Below are 24,419 nucleotides of genomic sequence, written 5' to 3' on the forward strand. Positions count from 1 at the left end.
GTTACACTTTAATATATAAAGCAACTATTCATGCAAAAAAATTCCTCTCATGACAAATATCTTTATCTGTTTATTTCAATGAAGTTCAGGCTCGATGTGGCCAGGTGGTAAGGGCACTCGACTCAGGATTTGAATCCTCATCACACTAAACGTGCATCCTTTCAACTGTGGGGATGTTATAATTTGATGGTCAATTCCACTTAAGGTTAAACAAAGATAATGGAAGGATGGCCTGTGATAATTTTATTTGAAAAATTCACATGCTCAACAGTAATTCCTTTACATGAATCAAACATTATATCAATTTTTCTTCGTCACATACAAATTTTTTACAAAATGTCACATGTACTCTTACATAAGTGAATCATTTTCTTTGAAATAAGGCACATTTTGTTATGTGTAAAGTGTTGACAACCATTGGTCTATAAATTTCTCTTGACCAATCGTGATATGTGTCATTGACTGTTCTGGAGCCCAAACATTACAAATATAATAATTGTTCGTTGTGGTAAATGTGAAAATATCATGACACTGCTAAAATTTTCAACCTATTGAAGGTAATGTCCTAACAGAAATATATTGAACAATGGGAATAAAACATTTTTTTCCTGATATGAAATGCTGGTGTATCTGTATGTATTTACTAATGCATATAGTACATACATAGGTGGTTGATAACATGTAAAATTTGTTAAATACTGACACTAGATATTTAATTGACAATGTTCTGAGCATTAGAACAGGGAGTAGCATTGTATTGCCTGTTTATAATCTGGCTTTTTGAATGATTAAATATGGCTCAAGTTTCCTAGTTAACACATACACAGAATCCAAACACAAAAATTTACTAGCAGCATACTCATTGGTAACCTTGTATCATTGTACTTCCCTAACCTTTTAGATCCATCTACTCTCATTGATGTTTATATTGGTGGAAATAAACATTGCACTAAAACAGCACATCGTAGATTGTAGGTACAATAACCAGTTAAGATTTTCTTTTGAATTTTTTAAATTGTACTTTGAAGTACACTAATTGTCTATATGTACTGTTTTACTAGCTGATCAATTTGTTCAGTACACAGAGCAAACATAGGGATCAGATGAAAATAACTGACTTCTTTATCACTTCATGGTGTGTGTGAGGATTCCCTCTGAAGGTTTGGTGACATTTATTCCAGCAGTTTGTTAATTAATAATAGAAACATATACAAACAAGTTTTTATCAAAAAAGTTGTCAACACACATACACATTGTATATATATTAAGTTCTTTAAATAAACATTTGCTTGTCAGTCTTTTCAGGATTATTATCAGAGAATTTTGCATTTAAAGTACCATTCATATACACCCACTTGCACCAGAATTTTAACAATGCTGAACACATTCTGTACTTGCACACTGATGAAGTAGATATGTGATCAGTTGAATGTACTAATAATTACAAGCAGAATTTTAATGTTGATAAAAAACTTGTCATTATCCAATACAAAGCAACCTGACACAATTCAGATACCCATGTGTTTTTTATTACTGTCCAATATTTTATCTGGCAGCCTTACCTCACCTCACAGTTAACAAAGTGAAGGTACAAACTTACAATAAAACATTTACACACACAAATATATGCCTATCATGTATAAATCCAGCTCAGTTAGTATTAGTACATCTATACAATTCTTAATTTATGTCACAATAACTTCTATACACTACCACCAATACAGCCACAATAATTTAAACATTTATTTTAGTGTTTAGCTATGGCAGTTTTGTTTTGTTTTTAAATAGTGAACCTTAAACACTACTGTTGCACTTGTATTGCTGTGTATATGGGGTGAGATCAACACTTACTTTATGCAGCATATGTATTTTAATTCTTTACTTCACTGGACCCAACTCTTTGCACATAGTGTTCATGGTGAAGCCACCTAGATTATTGACAAATAATAAATAAAATTATCTAAAGTAACACAGTTTTGTGTATTTGTACATAAAAATTAACTTGTGACAATTTGGTTCTAAATTTTTTGAAAAACCAGAGACAGCTCACTGCTTCAATGAGGTGAAAAGTGGTCTGGTATGGACACTTGTTTATATATAGATCTGTGTGGTAAATTTTTGATACATATATTGTGTAGTTATCAAAACAAAATTGTGTGATACAGGCAAGGTAAAAAAGTATCACCTGAGTTAAAGATAAAATATTTTATTTAGGTGTAAAGAAAACCTTTCAATGAAACCATATGCTGTATAGAGTTTTATTTCAAGGCTCTGTATTTTATACTCTTTGTGATGTTAGTTCTTCATTATGGTTGCTGATGTAACCTGAGAAATAATATGCAGAACATCTTTACTGATCACATCCTTTTATTCGGTATGCAGCAAAATACAGTAATTCTAAGACAGTGAATGGAAGCCCTCTAAGCATCACATACAATTTTCTGTTATGTCATGCAGCTTAACTTAACTGCATTTACAGTACTGAGCAGCTGAATTATAGAAATGGCACTGTTTGTGTGTGGACATTATCAGATTGATTAATGTAACACCTTACTTTAAGGAAACTAAATATATTTTTCTTCACCTTGGACTTTGAATGACATTTTAATCAAGCTTCCAAGGCCAGCTTCAATTATATCTCCATGCTGAACAGGCCCAACACCAGCAGGTGTTCCAGTTAAGATTACATCTCCTGGTTCAAGAGTAAAGTAACTACTTATATAGCTAATTAAAGAAGGAATACGGAACACCATGTCAGCAGTTGAACCTTCTTGTCGCACCTGTCCATTCACATTACACCACAAGGGCAGATTATGTGGGTCAGCAACTTGCTCCTTTGGAAGAAAAGAACCAACTGGACAAGATGTATCAAATCCTTTTGCAACAGTCCAGGGGAGACCATTTTTCTTAGCTTCCTCTTGCAAATCTCTTGCAGTCATATCTAGACACAGAGTATATCCACCCACATAATCCATTGCTCCAATCTCTGAAATGTCTTTACCTTTCCGACCAATTATGACACCAAGTTCAACTTCGTGGTGCAGCTCATGACATCCTTTGGGTACCTTGATTGTAAAAGAAGTTTAGTTTGTTAGATCATTTCAATAAACAAAACATGTTATCAACACTTTCTTTTCTTATTATATTTGCAACTCTTCTAAAAAAAGAAGTTTTATCATGAAACTAAAATTGTGATATCCTTTTCATTACTACAAATTACTACAACATTACCAGACAAAATTCTAATAAACAGGTATGCCAGAAAACATGTTTAGTTGTTCCAAATGCCTGATGATGCCATATTAATAGCAACAAAACTTTGGTTGTTTCTTCTATCATGTTAGCTATTTTCTGGATTTTTAAAACTCAGAAGTCCATAATGTGAGAGGTAAAAAAGGATTACAGCAAAACAAAATGACTTTATAGGAAAAAAACTGATGCAAATGTTAAGTTAAAATACAAATTTTTCTTCACTTGTAAAGAATGTATTATATGTTTAGCCAGCATTTTATATCTATGCAGCTGGTGATGTTAGATGAGAAACAGCTTTATTCCACAAAGGACAAATAGGATTCTGATAGTACTAGACTGCAGAAATTACAAATGACTTGCACATAACATTTATTTTATAAAACTTCAGTATGTTAATAACTGTTTTTTTGGCCAGTTCTGAACTCAAGTGTTGGAGCAGGGAAAAAACATAATATGATAGCTATGTAAACTCCACTGGTAGAGAGCAGTATACAAACACACTGGTAACTTGAGGGTTTAATAAAATTCAAGAACTTCAGGTACAATAAATCAGATAGATAAAAATAAACAATATATTAAAACTTTACAACTAAAATACAGTAAGGTCTTAACATTATGAACTTTCAGACACATTTTACAAAAAAAATAACTACATAAACAAAATGAATATAAAAACAAGTCACAACATATGGAAACTATATATAAACCCTTTGAAAACGAAATGAACCATACTATAGTTACTTGCATCTCACAACCTCCTTCCCAAAGATTCTGGATTTTTATTGAAATCCTTGGATCTCTATCCCTCTTTTACCCTCACTTGAAGTCTTAGTGCAAAGAAGTAGTGAAAAATCCACTACCATTAAGGGGTTTAGGTCTAACTGATTATCTTTCTGGTGGAAACCTCCTTCAGATTCAAATCTTTGGACAAAGATGTCTAACTTATTATGGTTAGGCTAAAATTTATATTATGGAAGTAGCTTTCATGGAAGCCATGGTGGTTCTTCACCATATTTTGTAAACTCAGAAAGACCTTTTTGAGGTGTAGTATTGTTGAATGTAGCCAGGTCATCTTTTCTAATACAGATTTTAGTGCAAATCAGACAACCTGATACTTTCCCATCTTATTTACTGTCTTCTTTACAAAAAGAACAGGTGATAACTGATCCAGTCATGAACTGGGTGCAGGAACACTTGTTTTCAACAAAATGGTTAACAATAGTGTCTGGTTCAACCTGGTTAAATATGGAAAACTTTGACTGCTGATGGCTCTGGAACAGAAAGGATCTTCTCTGATAGCATCAGTTCTTTGGCTTGGAGTTATCTTGCTTGGAATGGTGAGTGTTTCAACAAACTCATGGTACTCTATCATCAACCAAAATATAAAATAGTCTTTATACTATTCTTTGGTTCAGCTCTTGAAAATAAAGAATCATTATTTTCTTGTTGCAAAAACTATAATGATTATCAATGCCAATATCAGATGCTTTTATTGCATAGTGAATTATATACATAGCTTCTGGGAATCACTAGTTGAGTCAACACAATCAATGCCACAAAAACAAATGCACATATGGAAAGAAATCAGCAAAAATATCTGGCTTATGAACTGTGGCAGAACTGTGGCAGAAGAGACTACTTTTAATGTTGTTAACTGGAAAATGTACACATACACCCATTATTTGTTGTAACAGATTACAGCAAAAGTAAGTTTACTGTTACATTATATGAAGCATGATGCTTTACACACTAGTATAAGTTCTACCTAGAATTCAGAAACTCATTAACTACATTTCCTAGAGAAGATGATACAAGAGTCTCAACTTTTCCTTGGCCAATAACTTAAAACAAACTTACAAAAACCAATATATTACTGTCTATCTAAATATTCAAGACTAAAACATAGTTTAAGCTAAATAATAAACATTAACAATTACGATTACACTTAAGTGTATTCCAATGCAGTAAAATACAAATTAGTTGGATTCCAGAGCCAAGTCACAGCATCTTCGCATTTGTGTTTAACTTGTAAATATACCAATTGTTGGATGTGATATTATGTGAGTATATAATATATACAGGGAGTGGACAAAAAATGGTGCCCTCCCTGAAAATGTTGTAAATTTTTTATATCTTTTATTAGAGAACAGAAAAATATGTAAAAACTATGTTCTTAGAACACACTTAATGAAATCAGTTCAAATATGATGTCAAATCCTAATTTTAATACTGGCTTTTGTAATTACCTGAGCTTTCATGATTTTAGTGACATTTTCTTTCAAAAAGTATTGTGCACCTGCTGAAGGTTAGTGCAAAAATGTAACTAAAATCATTTATTTATGGAAGTTGGTGTTAAAAATTAGTATTTGAGATCATATTTGAATAAATCTCGAGCACATTCTACAAATACAGTTTCGCATATTTTTCTATAATATAATAAAAGATGACACAGTAACACCATTTTCAGGGGGGGGGCATTTTCTTTTTGTCCAGCCTTTCTATATATGTGTATTTAGTTTCAGCATATAATTTTTAAGGCACAGGATCATACACACACACACACACACACACACTCCTTTGTGTTCTCAAGTTTGCCCAAAGAACATAAATAAGAGAGCTCCTTAAAATTCCAAGAACTAAAATAATAAAAATTAAAAGTACTATTATCAGCACAACAAATATGAGAATTTCATTCATTCTGATCATGTAGCAGATTTACTTTCAAACAAATGTGAATCTATGTTGTGCACCTGAATCAATATACTTTAAGACAAATTTTCATTGGAGATTGACAACTAATCAGTCAATAGAATGCATCCAACTAGGATACAGCCAATCAATATCAATCTTAAGTGAACATTCACCATGAAAAACTAGGCCATAAACATTATTTTGCCATGAAGTGTAACCTTTACACAAAACCAACCAATATAATACATACAAATGATTTTCTGGATAGGTGTTTTGAAATGGACAGCTATCTCAACACTGCTTTACTAATGACAGTTAATGAGTTGGTACAGTCTGGGACTGACCTGTTTATGATACAAATCACCAGCACTCACCAAAGATTGGGATTCAATACATAAAATGGGTCACTGTTCTGGAAGAAAAAGAAAATACTTATCCATCCATAATTGAACTGAGGTGTGAAAGATAGCAACAGGTGTAATTCAGTATCCTGATTAGGAGGAAACAGCCACACAATGAGAGATGAAGGTGTGAAGCATGATTAATATTCCTGCCCAGATGATTTCTTCTGATGAGTAACAGAAGTGGGTAGGGTGCAAGGAAAACTAGATAAAAGTTGGAAATTGGAAAACAAAGAAGAATAAGCCAGCCTTAAGAACTGGTGAATCTAATCTATAAGATCTTGGGAAGATAATGTGTTCCAATGGATAAACAAGCAGGAACCAAAACCATGTAAGAAAACTATGTTGGCATTATAGCACTAGACAGCATGGACAGGATCCAAATGAGTGCAGGAATATAAGTGAGAAATGCAAGGGAGGATTATACATGTGAAAGTGATAAAACTGAAATAGAAATCCTTATAACCCAAGCACTTTCAAAATGAGAAAGAAAAACTAATTCAGATACAGAAGAACATGGGTGAAGTGGTAAAGCATATATGAAATGTTGAGGGTTAAAATACTTGACCTATGATGACCACAAGCAAAAAATAAGAAAAAAACAGCTATTAAAGAACAAAAGGTAAAAAGAATGAATAGTCAAGAGTTTTAAAGGTGACTGGGTAAAGGCATGGACAACTGACAACATTGAGACCCCAAGTTAGAAGGGACATAGGATGAGGTTGACAAACTAGAAGAAAGGAGCAAAACAAGTAGATGAAAAAGTCTCTGGGAAAGGGAAAAATTAAAGGTATTGGATAAGACTGCCTGGTAACCAGCAATGGTGTACCCAAAAGAAACATTGTCAAACAGACAAGTAAAAAATTATGAGACTTAAGGAATACTTGGATGGGAAGGTATGTAACAGTAGAACAATGGTAATAAAAGCTTGTTTCTGTATCTCAGAACAGCTGGTATGAGTATTAACACTTTTACCAATAAAACAGAGAACAATGTTTCAACTTTCCTAGGGGAGTGATAACTGAAGTAAGGTAAAAGCGTGCAAGCAAGGTTGAGTCAGCCATAAAAGTGCAATGAGAAGGATTTAATACAGAGTGGTTTGGTTAATGGAAACAAAAATTAGGAGATTGATGGGAGAGTAGGCAGCAAGTTAAAGATTGGACCAATCTTAAGACACACATTGTCAAAGCCAAAAGATGTGTAACCGAAAACCAAACAATGAGTAACTTGGAATTGAAGTGGGTTGCAAATGTACCCAGAACTGGAGTACTCCATTGGGTACACAACTAACAAAACACCTGAGGATCTATGGACTACACCATGGAGAGAATCAGAATATCTGGAACATGACATTCCAGAAGGTGTGTGTGATGTGCATTAACCCAGAACAGGATATCTAACATTTGAAGATGAAGTAAATGTGAACAAGTTCCCCTTTGTCGATTAATATAAGAGAAAACAGCTGATTTGTCAGAATAAATCACACCCAGCATGTCTCATATTAAAGGTAAGAAATGATCCAGTACTCAAACAACTTTAAATATTGATATGCAGAGCTGACAAGACCAAAAATCCATAGTTTTCTTGGAATCTACAATTGAACCCCATTATTGAAGAGAACTGTCCCTAAAAATATGCAACTTGGGACAGGGAAAAGGAAGAATGTTTGCTGTGATGTTAAGTCATTTGGCAAAACTGATGTGTAGTGAATAGGATAACTAAGTCCACAGGGTCCTGTGGCATATTCTATTGATTGTACAACACACTGAATGGTCCACATTTGAACAGGTCCTATGACAGCTTCCAGACCCCACATACAGTAAAAGGGGAAGAGGACTGAGCTTTGAGACCTAATATCTCCATTTACTTCAACCAAAGACAATGCTGGGCCCAATTGAAGAGCTGAAGAATACTTGTAAAAAGATAAAGAATTGTATCAAGATGAGAAAGGATTTCTTCAGTTTAACAAGCCAACATACAATAGGTACCTTTCAAAGAAATAATGTGTATGCATGTGAGATGTGCATCACGATGGAGCTAAAAGCAGTCAGTTGTCCAAATCATGGTGAATCTGCAGTCTATGAGAACAAATTAGTCAAACAAAGGCACTGACCATCTGACAGAATATGTAGAGTGTAGGAGCCAGATCAAATGGTCGAGTATAATTGATCAACTTAATCATGGTGGTCAAAATGAGGTTAAGATCTCTGAATGTTGGGGATACAAGGATGTGAAAATAAGCATCTAAGACATCCACCTTTCTGCTTTTTCACACCCTGTCATGATTGCTGGTGGTAGTACAACCAACTGACCTTTCTTAAGCACAATCTCGACTTGGATGATGGCTCTCATTAATTCAAGAAAGCAGTTAAGGGGCAAACTGTGGTCTCATGCATCACTTATAAGTGCCCTCTTCTCATATCTCCTAGTTCAAAATGGTCTTAAATAACCTGCACCATGCCCTTAGATAAGAAGATAGGTCTTTTTCCTATCTACGAGACAAATTAAGCCAATTTGTATTAAACTTTGCTTGATACTGATTTTGTCTTCTCAGTTACAAAACAAATAGGTACCTACTTTCCTCTTCCTGAAAAGAACATATAATTGTCAAAACACCAATTCAACAGTATATGAAAACCTGCCTGAAACTGAGATTAAACACAAGCTGGCAGAAATTTAGCATTCATATTTTATAGGGTAAAAGATGAGAAGTCAATAATGATGACTAATCTTAAAAATTCAAAATATACAAACTTTCTATGGTTAGTATGACTATAAACCAACATATCCACAACATTCTACTGCAGTAAATTGAAAAGAAAGTAGTTAAGGAGGGAAGAGCCATAAATCTTCACTGTACATGTTTTTGTACTGTTGTATTAACATCATTCAGTGAAAACAGCAAATGTTGACAGGCATATAAGAACTAAGTTAAAAGGTGAAGAATATTGCCTTAGTCATGTATTTTACAGCATATCTGAAAACACTCATCTCAGTGTTTCAAAGTTCTCTGCCTTTCTGTTAAAATCTCAAATTTCCTTGACCTTGACAAAATATCAAAATCCTTAACTATTTTCTGATACACGATGCCAAAATTTATATTTTCATACCAATTTCTTCCATCTTCTTCACTATATTTCAAAAAGACAAGTATATCCCAACCAGAGCTAAGAGTATAATTTTACACCATAACACATGTCAGTAGGTTCTAATATCATTTTAGATGATGTCAGTTATTCCAGCTGAATTTATTTAGTAAATTTTTGTAATATGTTCAGTTCTTCAATTAAATAATGATACCATGATTACCAAACAAATGCCACAAATGACTTCTCACTATAAATAATACAAACATGGTATGGTAAATATTTACTAGAGAACAAACCTCACTTTCCAGTCAGATGGCACTATTACCTTTGCCAAATCTGGTGATTTTACTGGAATACATATTATAATAATTTTTGTTTCTATTAATATTTTATACACACATACAAGTACTGGACACAACAGATATTAAATAACCAATTAAAAAAATATTTATACAATCTCAAAAGGTTTTTGTTGCAGGCCTTGGCTTATAATACTTAATAAACCTTAATAAAATGTTTTGTTAAAGAAGATTACTACTACACCTTTCAAAACAACACAATATAACAGAATCACAAACAAAAATGAAAATAAAAACCACTACCATCAACTAAAACCAAACTCAATCCTAAGCTTCAACTTGTAGAAATATATATATTCTAAGCCTTAACTTAATACCCATCAGTAGGGAAAGAGCTAAGAGTACACATTGTTTTACTTACTTTTTATCTCATTCATTCAGGCCATTTCTAACCAAGTTACCAAATAAAACAGTCTTGGCCAGAGAAAATATATCCCTGAAACTTACATGGTGCCATGAGGGTTCATTCAACAGTATGAATTTGTCAATGATAATTTTCTAACAATCAATGGGTAACATTTTTAGGACAGCTTTTCTATGCAATTCTCACTGACCACTTATTTAAGCAGTCAACTGTCTATGCCTTGGGTTAATGAACTCAATCTAAGGATTGACTGGTTATTCATAGGACTGATTCTATGGCACCACTCAGCTATATTCTCTCACTCATAAAGCTGTTTCTTATCCCAGTGCTATAGGGCAGTGAGTTCTGAACCATCTAGACACAAAGTTATTATGCCACCTGTTTGTAGGTCCAGTCATTCCAGGGGACAACCAACTTGAAACATAAAAAACTAGATCCTCAATCATTTTGTTCTTAAAATATTAATGGTGTAAATCTGCTTCACAAAGACAGTACTGTGAAACAATAGCAGAGAAAAGAACCTTATGCCAGTATCTATGCAACTTAAGACACCAAAATTTGAGACATCCTGAGAAATACAGTTTCTATGGGTGACAAAGAAGCCAACAGTTACTGGTGTTGAGTCCTGAAACAATTTGAGTCACTAAATATGGTTTCAGAACACTATCAGTATGACTCATTGATATTAATACTTTCTGACCACCCCAATGATTCACAGAGTTAAACAACATTGAACAGCATTTGAGCTAGTTAATATTTGTTAGGGGTTCCATAAAAATCACCCCATTAGTCTCAGGATACATCTATATGTCAGTGGCATCATGATCCATATTTACTACATTATCATCTTGTGTTGTGAAAGTAACAAAAAACAAAATAAAATGGGGGGGGCTGATGGATAACAGGTGTTTACCTCTCATTAGCTTTTAATATCATTGCCTAAAAGGAAAATCAAGAATGTGGACAATTATCATAACTGGAAAGCAATTAGTATGGGACAGAGCTTTCACCTCAATTGCAGCTTCTATACTTTCATTTTAACTCTTACAATGGTTTTAAAAGTACCTTTCAAATGGATTAAATGAAGCATTTCAGAATAAACTTACACCTGTATGGTTTTTCACAAATCAGAAGTCTACCAAGCATTAGGTTTGAAAATTTTTGTGTTTCCATAAGAATTAAATGAACACAAACAACGTGGTGAGTGAAGCTGAAACAATGTAAAGCAAAAAAAAAATTCATTGTTCAAATAGAAAGCACTGATGTTACTATTCATACTTGCTATATGATATACTTTATTGGCTAGCTAGCATCTTATATCATTGTTTTATAGCTGTTGAATCTAGATGGGAAACAAACTTTAACTCCATGAAGTACAGGCAGAATTCATAAACTATACCTACCATCACACCTAGATACTAGTAAGTATTACACAACTCTAGTGGTCATGCTAATATATAACAAATGAAACTAAGACAAACCAACTAGTTCTTATACATACAAACCTTTTGCACCATGTATTCACTTGAATTTTGTTATTTTTAGTACAAAGCTATAGAAATAGACCATGTGTATTCTGTCCACTGTGGGAAATAATACCTAAAATTTTAGAATTTTAAGTCCAAAATCACACTTGGATGTGGATCCACACTTGAAGGAAAAAAGCAGTACATGTGTCCTTGACTGATCTTTACAGAATGTTACCTAGGCCTGATATAATGATTCAAGCAAGTTTGCAAAACCTCTACTGTTTCTAGGATAATCTTAGTTATAGAAAAGCAGAATACAGCAGTTCTTAAAACTAAAAAATCAAACAGTATTTAATAGTACATGATTACTTGATACATAATGAGTTATTTTACCTGATCTTCAAACCCATATATATTATTACAACAAAGGTTTTAAAATAAATCAAACTATATAGCAAACCCAAAAATACAGAAAATAAAGAAAAAAACTATATACATCATCAAGTATGGATGTAGTGTTACACAGCCTACAAGTCACTATTACCAACTGTAACTGACAAAAAATGATTAGTATACATCCTAAGTTTGTTCAAATTTTTAAAAACTAACTTGTACCACTTCTAGTTCTCCCTTTTCTAAAAACATCACAAATAAGATTTTACTCTATAAACCAACTTGTGCATCCCTTACAGAACATTGACATACCTTCTATAAAAAGGTGAAAAAACTAAAATGTTTTTATTAATTATTAAGTGTAAGACAACTTAAAAGTTTGTTTTCTCAATAGTCACATAAAACCTTTTCCTTTGAAAGAGGTACTGAGATCTTACACACAAGTGCTTTTTTTAATACTATTTCTGTACTTAAATGTCATAAATTCTACACAAAAGTGCTCAACTCCACATAAACTAAACAAATAATACATCAGTTTTTTTTTCCTCTTAAGTGATTTCCACCATAAGTGCAGAATGAAGTTTTATTGAAAGATTTTTAAAATGTTTTAAACACCTTTAGCTCACAAACTAAATTGTAACCTACAATATCTCAGTTACCATTGAGAAATATAAACCTGAACTTTTTCAATTGGCAAATCATTTCATAACATTATTGTCCATGTGAGGCATATAAGCTACTTCACTAACATAATGCAAACCAGATTATCTGCAATGACCCACCAGATACCACTGTTCCATAAACAGCTGGATGTTCAGAACAACTTACTTTGATGGAATTTCCTTCTGTAATGAATGCAGTTGGAGGTTTTAAAAAGAGAAGTGGCTTGTCAGGAACAACACTTTTCATTTCAGCAGCATGGTGTCTTTGGTAAAGATATAAAAAGTGCCATAATTTTCAAACATTTTTCTAAAAGTTTTCTTGTCATTTACAATAAATTAAATAAATCAATGTACTAATAACTACATAGCCTGAATAAAATAAATTATGGATCAACAAAATGTTCATACACATTTTGCAAACAGCTATACAAATGTTTATTATTTATTACCATTAAAAGTTAGTTATTGCCTTATGGTCATTCATAACACAGCAAATTACAAACACATAATGGTCCTATAACATATCATATCTCCTAACAAGTTTTAGAATGTCTGCAGTCACACCAGGGTTTCAAAATATGAAAAATTAGTTTTCAGCATGTTTACATCCATCTTATGGCTGACACAGATTCAAAACTTTCCTGCACAGTACTTATTATTATAAGTCTCTGGATTAAGTTTTCCTACTCCTTCATCAAAGCATACCTCCACTGGTCTAGTGTGGCTGATGGTTGAACATGTTAAATATCTCTCTTCTTTCTTTGAATATGGTTTATTAATTACTCTGTAGTACTTGTATGAGACTGTAATTCATAGAAAATTTGAATCTATTCCCACGATAGTTTTCTGTTCAGAGTAGTTAGTGGGATTTTGAAAGTTACAACTCCAAGAAAAAGACCTCACAAATACTATGACATGTTTCACAAGCCATAAACCTAATATTATTTTGAAGAACAATCAGTTGCAATAGAGACATGCTGCATTCAGGGAATGGTAAAACAAAGCTCAGAACGTACATGTAATCTAGAAACTGAAAATGGATTGTGTGCAGTGAAGTCATTAATTTGTGTTGGACATTCAAAGCACTGTGAAAAGTATTTTTATTTTCATTCTTGTGAAACAATGTTGCTATAAATACTCACAAAAAGAGGTGGATAAAATTAGATTTTAGGTGGCTGTACTTTGTTCGCAGCCTGATGAACTACTTTTATATTAAGAAGATATTTACTCTCAACTTAACTAACAGTTGAAGTTGCACTTTAGTCAAATGCTACATGAATACCAATAAGTCATATTGGCTAGTATGTTTAAATACATGCCTGTTTAATTTCTAGTGAAACTGATGCAATATTTTTCTTCAAATTTTAGAAAATATACTAAACAACAGGTTGGAGAACTATAATTGGTTACAACTGTTTGTTAAATGAAGAGGGGTAATATTTAAGCTTCTATACTATAACCTTTGCACTTTTTCAAAATTCTATTGGAACAACATATACTTAAGGGGGTATTTAATTTTGAATTATTATTAATTTTTATTACATCAATCAAATGTAACATTTACACACAAAGCTATTCATCTCATATATAATCAACAAGCCAGTGAAAGGTAGAATTTAGTCTAAGTTCAGAAGACTAATTTTAAGGGAACAGTTTTTAATTTGTCTTATAAGGTATCTGTATGTCTTCTAACTTTATTACTTATAACATGACATTTACCATTGACTATATCACTATTTTTACACCAGTGTCAATTTTTATAATATCCAAATACAAGATAATACAGAATTACAGCTGTTAATTAAGATGGCAATATACAGAAGTTTCACAATTTACCATAAATTTTAATAGAATGTTTTACAATAATCTAGAAACTTCTGCATTAAAATACTAACAAATATGATATAGCTTTCCAAAACACATACTGAACAAAAAGTCAGGCAAAAATGACAAGAGATAACTGTTGCATCAATATCACTGTAGTTCTTATATGATAAAGAAAAAACTGCTATAGAAAGTTACCATTTTCCTTACCTAAAAATGTATTTCCCATAAATACCTCTACACAGTTTATCTTCCTTGTGCACCTACAAGAGACAGATTTGCATACCACTAGATATGAGACAAACCCCATCTAATTTTATGTGAACTGCACTTCCTCATGACATCATCATGCAAGAAAACCCCTCCACCAATAGGAGAGCAGCATACCTCCATGAACCATACCACTTGAACTTGCAATAACTTCGTTCTGTGATTAGACAACTAAAAGAAGTTTGCAATGCAAGTTGGGAGGATAAAACAGGAATGTGAGAGAGGTAAGTATCTATTGGAAATACAGTTCAAAGTACAAAAAATACTAACTTTTGAGAATATACCTTACCTAACCACACAGTTTAGCTAGAATCACATGCTGAGTTGGTGCAAAGTTTACCTAGATGAGTTCCCTTCATAAAGTGCCTAAAGGAAGTTCATGTAGTGTAATACCTAATGATAGGGACTCCACAGAGGCACACTCATAGTCAACCATATCTTGATGAAACTTTGTAGAATGGACGGCAACTGCCAATCAAAGAACGACCACATCTCATCTTTGCCTCAATGATAAGGGGAAAAACAAAATGAGCCCACATGTTGCAGGGATGGGTGAAGTAAGAACATGAACATTCGGGTTTCACACAAGTGGCTGGAGCCTTTATATGTGTAGTGTTGTTGGGGTGTTATTAGATTATACCCCGAGGAACAAAATAGTTTGTTGGATTTGATCAGCTAAAACTACTAATCAGTGTTTAATTTAGTTAGCAATTAGCAAATATTTCTTAACATCTTTTTAACATTCATTATTTTAACACATTATAGCAATTAAATCCAGCACTAAAAGTAACTCTTTGTAAAGTTATCCACTAATGAAAAAGAGGTAAAAGAGGTGAATAATTTTATTCAGCTACAAACCCTAATATTTAATTGTACTGTACATTGCATTTCATGAACAAAATAGTTCCTGTTATATAATATAAAATGTGAAAACTACAAGAAATACAAAATACATCAGATGTCTCAACTGATGAGCCAGAGAAAGAAGCAACTTAAAGACATTGCAAGTGAATAAGATTCCCACAAATCATTTTTCAAATTTATCCAGTTTACTTATTTTTGGCGATACCTCATTATTCTTTTAGCAATATGGTTTCCTTGGATTTTTGAAGAAGAGAATGTCTAATGACTTTTCAGAAATAATTACTCCCTCTTGCCATGGGCATCTTTTATTCTGCATTTCACAAGGTTCTTAGTAAGATACATTCAAAATTTAAATTAAACTAGTTAGTTTGTTCACATTATGCTAATTAGTACAGCATAAAATTATAGCACATAATCCATACTTTAATAGTAGACAAGTTTTAAGTTCTTGATTTTATAAGGTAATATTAAAAAGAAAATTTTGAATTTCTCCTGGTGTGCAAAATATGAAATTATTTTCTCTAGGCATTCCCTCTTCTCTAAATTTTTACCACCAATCCAAAAAGTATAAAATTTTATGCAAGTTATTTATTATAATATTGTTTTTTCTCAGATAAAGCAATTTTCAGAGCCTTCAATGTTTTACATTTACAAAGCCAACAAATAGAAAATCAGACTCCTCTTCCCATATTCCCTTTTAAATCCTCTCTTTCAGAATTTGTCAATAGTTCTATCCTACATTTAATATTATATTATTTTTAACCAATAGATAGCCAAAGTTTTCATCTTTCAAATGACATATTACATATGTTACTTCCTCTTTCAGTACAAGTTTTGTTCTCTCAGGAATACATTAACTAGTTGGTATGAATCTGTAACAGCTCTTGTTGCAAAGTTAAAGAGCCAAACAAATTGTGACAGTTATAGGACATCGTCTACCTTTTGCATGTTATTATTCTATGTTCTTTGGTGCATTATTTAATGCACTACTACCATTAGTTTGAAAAAAGTAATGTTAATTGTTACTGACAGTCAACAACAAATAAAAAGATTGATTAGTTAAGTACTTTATCATTTTTAAAGTTGCTCTTTATTTATTATTATACAAGAAAGATATAAAAATAGGAAACACTTTAGGTTGGTTAAGGTTATATTAGGTAAAATTAATAATATAACTTTTTCATGGGTTAATAATGCAAGCAGACTAGAACAGCTCATGAGTAATGTAAATGAATATAGTAACATGAGCCACACAACACCAAAACAATTAACAACTTGTATTATAATGACGATAGGCATGGTTCAAAAGGCAATAATACAATAAAATTTATGTGGAAATAGATGTACACTATTATGAGCTTAGAGCTACTTAGGATAAACAAATGTTGTTTAATGTTACAATATGAAATCATTCTAGAAAGAAAGAAAGGATAATCTAGATGCATTTAATTATTTTTGTTTATGGTTATGAGGTCAGTCAAATTGATCAACCTTGTAGAGAGTTAGAATATAGAAAATAATAATAAAATATAGTTTTACTGACAATAAAATATTTGAAACATATTTAGGAGTTTTACAGATTATAAATAATAACCTGAAAATCACATTTCAATGTGGTAAAAAAAACAAATTTATTTTTACAGACAAATCTGTAGCATAAATACTTCATTAAAAAACTGATTTTGTATACAAATGACTTGTAACATTTACTAAAATTCTGCAAATTTATGTGAAGATGCACATACTGTATTACAAAGTATAGTATTAAAAATATATTCGCATAAACTTGATTACATGGTTGGTCCGTTGAAACTAGCCCATACTGAAAAAGTTTGTAACCATCTAAATGTGCAGTTCATGTACTGTACATATGTAGTCTAGTTGGCTAGGCTGTGGGCACCCATCAGGTACATTCCAAACATCATGAACATACCATTATGAGTCATTTACTTAGAACTAAGTAAAACCACCATTAATCAAGAATTTACAAAAAAAATAAGGGTTTTGAAACAAAAGCCAAAGAAAAGGAAAAATCAAAGTTTCATCAGAATGGAAATCTTGGATGAGAAATTTAAATGTAACCAATTAACACAATGCTGAAGAGAAAATGAACATACCATGAAAAGAAGTGCATATGGGAAACTACTGCAAATTGTTACCCTGTTATTAATAGAGAGATTTCCTGAAATGATCATGTGGTTGTACAGTAGTACAATTCATAATAACCCTTTCGCAATTGGTCATGGGTCAAAGGCCATGTCACTGCCTTTGCTGACTAGCATTCAAAATTTTATTGAACTACTCTTTTATGAATTTATGTGAATAAGTTTGGAATAAAATTATAAATTATAATTCAAATATTAATATTATATATGAGTTAACTTCTCAATTTAAAAGTAAAAATTCAAAGTACAGCACTGTTTAAAATTAGATGTTTGTGATGTCAAAATACAAAGTTTATAATTTTGTGCAAATTAGGGACTCAAATATCAATATTAACAAGCTAGAATATATAAAAAAGAACCTTGTACCTTTTCATTTTGATATGTCTTATGTACTAAATAAAAACAGTGACCCCATTCACTTTGTTCAAATTTTTAGAAATGGTCCCTTATGTACACTTACTTCAGTATATAATGTGAATAACCAATTCACAGCTTAGAATATACCCCTCATGGTTTTTCTCAGTCATTTTAATATTTGAAAATGCTACCATATTCTTTTGAATCAAGATTTCAAGAAGGTAGGTTGTGTCTTTAGTCTACTTGAAGTTTCATATTTTTATAAACCTAAATACATCTTAGTTATTGAGCTCAATAAATTATAGTGGAATTATATGGTATCAGTTTAGTTGTTAATAATTTTTTGGTTATTTAACTGTATAAATAAAACCTAAAAAATTTTTTTGCTTCATATTCTCTATGTGCGAAATTCCAAAATGCTTAGCAACAGACGCAACTGAATTTAAAAGGTCATAGCTATAAAAGATAATTATTTCCTTTACTTTTTATTTGTTATATATTTTTTAAAAAAAAAATTGAATAATTTATTGCTAAATACTAATAATCTATTCCTGAACATTAATAATCTATATAATGTATAATAATTGAAATGTGACTGTACTACAAAAAAATAGTAGTCCACTAAAACACAGGCATGACTAAAAGTTAGTTTTATATTATAAAATACAAGTGCACAAACAATGCATCAGTGCAAGTAATGCAATGTTAGCTAGGCATGACTGGTAGGTCAACATAAAAAATATGTAGCATTATGAGGCTTATGCTACTGAGACTAAATATTTGTATTTTTGTATTATAATATGTAGTCATTCTAGTATGCAAAAAGTGTAATTTATTATTATTTCTTTATTTTTTTTATGCCTACCAGTTGATCAAGTGACATACCACACAGTTACAGTATAAAAAAATCACATAAAATATAGTCTTATTCAAAACAAAAGTTTTTAATGTATTTAGGAAGTTTTAGAGATTATGCAAGTAATATTTGATACTTTTAGGAAGAATAGTTTTTTTTAATCTTTTTTAATCATAAAGATTATTTTCACAAACAAATCATTAGTAAAAATATTTCATTAAAAAATACTTGTAATCTTTACTAAAAGTCTACCAAAGTTTGTGAAGATACACATGCTGTATATACAAGTTATAGTGCAAATACTTAACATGTGCAAATGTGTAGACAAACTTGTGTATATTACACAGAGCCCTTACAAAAACTTATTATTTTAATTTATTTGAATCTATTTCTGATCTGTTTGGCTCATAGAGTAAAATTTCCAACCTTTCAGGTAAATTCTACTACAGAAACGTAATTTAGATACTATTATAAAACATTATGTGATGGACTGATAAAGTATCAGATCTAAATAAATATGATATACTGATACAACCATGGAACCTCTAATCCATGTTTAAGCCAAGTAACAAGGCAGAGGTAAGGCTTCCAACCAGTTTTGTTGTTGTGTTTTGTGTGGAATTTTGGGTGATAATGCAGGCCAATATTGTCTTGCTAGCAAAACTTATCTGGCTTTGAAGCTGGACAATCATTTACTTTTTTTTTCCCATAGTATAAAAGGATATATTTATTTGATATTTATTTATACACTATTGAAAACTTAACACTCACAACTGCCGTAAAATGTTTGGTGCACAGGTGGCTGTAGTCTAATGGTTCTAATTCTTTTTGACCGACAGCTGAAATGATTCCATCATTCTTTAATCTTTTAGAAAGGAGAGGAAGCAAGACTGGCTCTGTATATTGCTACATAACAAAAGTAAGCAGTTACTATGATGGTACCTGACAAAGTGATGGCATTTAAGCCATTTAAACAAGTTCACACTGCTAACTCTGGAGAAAACATGCAATAGCTTGATGTTCATAATGGCTAAGACCAAGGAATTTCCTAGCTTGTAACATCATGTGCAAAACCTCAATGGTCACAGTTCATCCACTGTAATATGTTCAGTAACTTATAGTTGTATTTACTGTACCTTTGTTATTTATAATGAGAATAATCATTTTTACTGTAATTTATACAGTGAATACATCTGTTTCATCAGATATTACCAAACACTATGGACATATGTTTACAGCCTTTAAAAGAGATCTGAACAGTTTTAATCACTAACTGAAAAAAGCAAACTTAATTCATAAAAAAGAAAATGTTTATACATGATGTATTGCAATCCTAAGATGGTTTGTCAGTTGTTTCAAAAATGAGAAATATAAGACCTTTTTCAGTATATTAGTGTGAAGCTTCAGATTATAATGTGTAGTCCTTAGATAACAATTTTTTTTTTTTCTTTGCAGTACATAACAGAACAAGATGAATTCTAAAATGATCATTTTTACTAATGGAATATGTTCTGCATCTTTTTCTGGTCGATTCCTTGACCATTGGATACAGAAAATTATCTTTTAGTTTTATCACTTCAAGTTCAAAGAGTATCTTTTTCCTAGTATTATTATTAGTAGTATTACTGTTACTTATTAACTGTATTATAGACTACATATGAAACTCAGGGTAAAGCATAATGTTTTAAGCAAAATAAAAAATGTAATTATTTATATGGCCAAGGTTTAATACTGAAAACTAACCAATAACATTTTAGTTTTATTCTTTTTAAGTATTTCTATGTAAGCATTAAAACATACGTAAAACTACAAATTAATTAGTTTTAGTGAAACAACTCAAAACTATTACTATTAATTAAAGTATCTGATTCAAACTTCGACACTTACAATATTATATTTATATATGTTAAAATTAAAGGTAATAACTTACTTATAATTTCTTCCAATTCCTATAATCTTTCTACCAAATTCGACAAATCTGCTCAGACGCATTATTGCTCATGGAAAACTATCGATTTCAAAAATATATATATATATATATATTGTATTTACTAATACTAATATTACTAACTGCAGCTTAAAATTAAAATTACTCAATACTTAAAACTAGATTCCCCTAACTTAATCTTATAAACTAGAAACCGATAAGTTCCTTATTCTCTTAGACCCCCAAAGATTTTTACGTCGCCCTCTATTTTTCTTTGTAAAATTGTGATCTAGGTTTTATTAAAATAACCAAATTATAATAAATAGACCTTAATTTATCGGTAAAAGTGGTTTTTAAGCAGGTTTACACAAATTACAATTTATTGAAACAGAAAATGAACAAAAACACGCACAAGCACACATACACGCAGAGATAATAATTTATTTTTTATTTCTAAAATCTTGTCCACCAGAGGGTCAGCGATAAGTTTACAGGTTCACGATAATAAAATTCTGAGAGAAATTCTCTGTAGTAGCTAGAACGCATAAAGCCTATTGTGTAATTTTGCGCTAAATATCAGCCAAGAATCTAATGCTGGTTCAAAAATTTAAATTTCAGCAGGAGAATGAAAAAAAGGCTCAAGGTAAAGGGCATACTGAGATAGTTTAAAAAGAAGAAAGTGAATATCCAGAGTAGACTAGTGAAATCCTGTCTTGAATACAATAGAAAACTGACAGTAATAATTATAGGTTGTATGCAGTCCATCAACGAAGTTGTCAGAATTGGAGAAATTTTGCCAGGAAGAATGGGCAAAAAATTACACTATCCCATTGTGCAAAGCTGGTAGAAACCTATCCGAAAAGACCAATAGCAATAATTGCTGCCAACAATGCTTCCATTTGCACTTTATTTAAATATCTATGGTTAATGTACTTGCATACTAATATAACTCATTTATTTGTTTTTAGTTAAATTTATATTGAACTGTGATACTAATAATAAGCTAGAATCTTTTTGCCATGATCCATGCTCCTGCTTCTGGATGTCATTTCCCGTCGATTGAATGATATATAGATTGAAGTTAAGCACAAAACTACATAATGGGGCGTATGCACTCTGCCAACCACAGGCACTGAAACCCGAATTATAGCATTGTCAGTCCGCAGATATGCCGCTGTACCACTGTAGGGGGGATTTCTGGTTGAATGAGCAGTACCTCACCCACCCAAAAACTGTGGATTGCTTTGCAGTTAGTTATTTTAATTTTATTAATATTCAGTGATATAAATAATTATGGAAACAATCACTAGTTATAAAGAACGAGTCATGGCTTTTGAGTGGTGATTTATTAAGGATACAAAATAAAAATATCAAACGTAGAAATTGTATGATATATTCCTATTTTGTATATGGGCCTTTCGCCCGAAAGAAAGTATTTAATAATTAGAGCCACTAATAACAGCATATTTATTGAGGAAATGTGTAGAACGTGTTTGATAACTGAGCGTTCTTAGTTGTGTATGAAATAATGAAACTAGACAATTTTAACATGAAACAAAGAAAGAGGAAAATACAACAAAAACAGTTGAACATATGTAAATACATTTTTTTCAACTACATTGTAAATAGTTCCACAGACTTTTATCAAATTAACCATAATTATCTTAAAGTATGTCTTTATTTGAAAAATCCTAGGTGAAGCTGAATCAAGAAAGTGTGCACAATTAAATAGGTAAATTTGGTTTCCTTTGCTCAGTCAAAATCACTTACTCTTGAATAGCATTAGTTGGCTGTAATCTAGAGGCAATGTCGAGTGGACCACCAAAGGATATTAATGTCACAAATCTTTTCAACCCAGATCCTGTATTTTATTGAAATATTTTGTTTGGTTGGTTTGCATGCAATTTAGCATAATCATGTGGTTAAGAAAGTCATTGAGATTAATTTTCTTCTACTTGTTTTCTTTCTTTGTTCTCTAAAGTATATAATATCTATATGGCATGTAAGGATATTACAATAACACACAAGATCTGGATTACTTGGTAAAAAAAAACGTAATATACTGCATATCACACTTTTTATGTGTTTTAGCTTCAAGCTAGCAATAGAAAGTGACTTTAAACTTATTCTCGTGACACGGTCAAGGAACATGTTAACATTATTTGAACTTTATAAAAAAAAATGTCATGCCACATGGACGATATAAACCTTTATACGAGATATAACCTTTAAATAAAGTTTAAATTTATAATCTAACTACAATGATAAAGCACAAACATTTAACATTTAATTTCAAATTCTTTACAAGTCGGAATACAGTTTTTACTACATTTGAAATAAACAAACAATAATAAACACTTTTTCCCATTAAATTTTAATATAATATATAGCATTACATAAATAAAAAAGATTATTTGACTAAAACCTAAGAAGTAGTAAAGATAAGAACTCTGATAAAATTATTTAATTGTAAAATCTATATGAAATATTACATTAATTAAAATAAGAATGTTTAATTAAAACTCAAAAGTTACAATACACAGTACCGTAAATAAAACTAAAACGAAACGTTTTTTTTTTTATTTGTTCTCACATCTATATACACAAAGCTACATTGTTGATACTTAATGAATGATGTTTTTGTTTGTTTTTTGAATTTCGCACAAAGCTACTCAAGAGCTATCTGTGTTAGCCATCCCTAAGTTAGCAGTGTAAGACTAAATGCACCGCCAACTCTTGGGCTACTCTTTTACCAACGGAATAGTGGGATTGACCGTCACATTATAACGCCCCCACGGCTGAAAGGACGAGCATGTTTGGCACGACGGGGATGCGAACCTGCGACCCTCAGATTACGAGTCGCACGCCTTAACACGCTTGGCCATGCAGGGTCCTTAATGAATGAATGAATGAAAGTACCATTTAACATTAAGAATGCCTTTTAATAAAATATGAGCAATTTACAAGTCTATAATAGCGTAAGTAAAAACTAAAACTAAAAATAAAAAGAAGGAAAATGTTAATAGTGAACACCAACAAACATTATTCACTGTACTAATACATATATGTATAAAGAGTACAGAAAATAGAAAAGCAAAAACTCAGGCATTGGAATCTTTAGATCCCAGCCAAGGCAACTATTGCCATGCCCTGAATCGGGTCGTTTAGATTTATGTTCACATTTACCGTGACATCTGCCTTTCGGGACGACATGTGGCCGTTTTTTCCAGTACTACCTGTGCCTCGTTCACAAATAATACTAAACTTTACTCCTTCACCCAAAAAAAGAGTTTAAAAATTGTTTAATAATAAAAAATAAATAAATAAAAGAAGCTAAATTCAATAACCTTCCACGAAAGGGGATGAAGAGGAACCACGATGTTCCTGAACACCCCAGTTGGAAAGAGAATTCTTACGATTTCTCTCTCTCTAAACTAAACCCCTGCCACGTTAGTTTGCGTTTGCGTTTGAAAACA

The 24,419-nt window shown here is 31.5% G+C and overlaps 1 protein-coding gene across 4 annotated transcripts; it reads right to left on the reverse strand.

Moving 5' to 3' along the window:
• Window positions 1-2,349: 2,349 nt before the first annotated feature.
• Window positions 2,350-21,303, reverse strand: LOC143236897 (oxaloacetate tautomerase FAHD1, mitochondrial-like). 4 transcript variants are annotated; one of them, XM_076475562.1, is made up of 4 exons: window positions 20,947-21,303; window positions 19,788-19,922; window positions 12,847-12,943; window positions 2,350-3,065 (listed from the first exon to the last, which is right to left on the reverse strand). In XM_076475562.1, exons 3-4 carry the CDS (start codon window positions 12,925-12,927, stop codon window positions 2,565-2,567), a joined length of 582 nt encoding a protein of 193 aa, XP_076331677.1. In that variant the 5' UTR covers window positions 12,928-12,943; window positions 19,788-19,922; window positions 20,947-21,303; the 3' UTR covers window positions 2,350-2,564. The 4 variants fall into 4 exon arrangements, with proteins under 4 accessions (XP_076331677.1, XP_076331676.1, XP_076331679.1 ...); XM_076475561.1 differs by lacking the exon at window positions 19,788-19,922 and having other exon boundaries at window positions 20,947-21,297; XM_076475564.1 differs by lacking the exons at window positions 19,788-19,922; window positions 20,947-21,303 and adding an exon at window positions 15,064-17,905.
• Window positions 21,304-24,419: the final 3,116 nt, after the last annotated feature.

Source organism: Tachypleus tridentatus, chromosome 13 (assembly GCF_004210375.1).
Source record: "Tachypleus tridentatus isolate NWPU-2018 chromosome 13, ASM421037v1, whole genome shotgun sequence".
NCBI classification, from domain to species: domain Eukaryota; kingdom Metazoa; phylum Arthropoda; class Merostomata; order Xiphosura; family Limulidae; genus Tachypleus; species Tachypleus tridentatus.

Bases quoted from the DNA above. Each gene is read 5' to 3' on its own strand.
- LOC143236897 (XM_076475561.1), bottom strand. From the start codon at position 21,008: ATGCGTCTGAGCAGATTTGTCGAATTTGGTAGAAAGATTATAGGAATT. The intron at 12,944-20,946 runs GTAAGTTATTAC...TCTTTACCAAAG, and splicing joins GGAATTGGAAGAAATTATAA to ACACCATGCTGCTGAAATGA. The intron at 3,066-12,846 runs GTAAGTTGTTCT...TTTACAATCAAG, and splicing joins CAGAAGGAAATTCCATCAAA to GTACCCAAAGGATGTCATGA.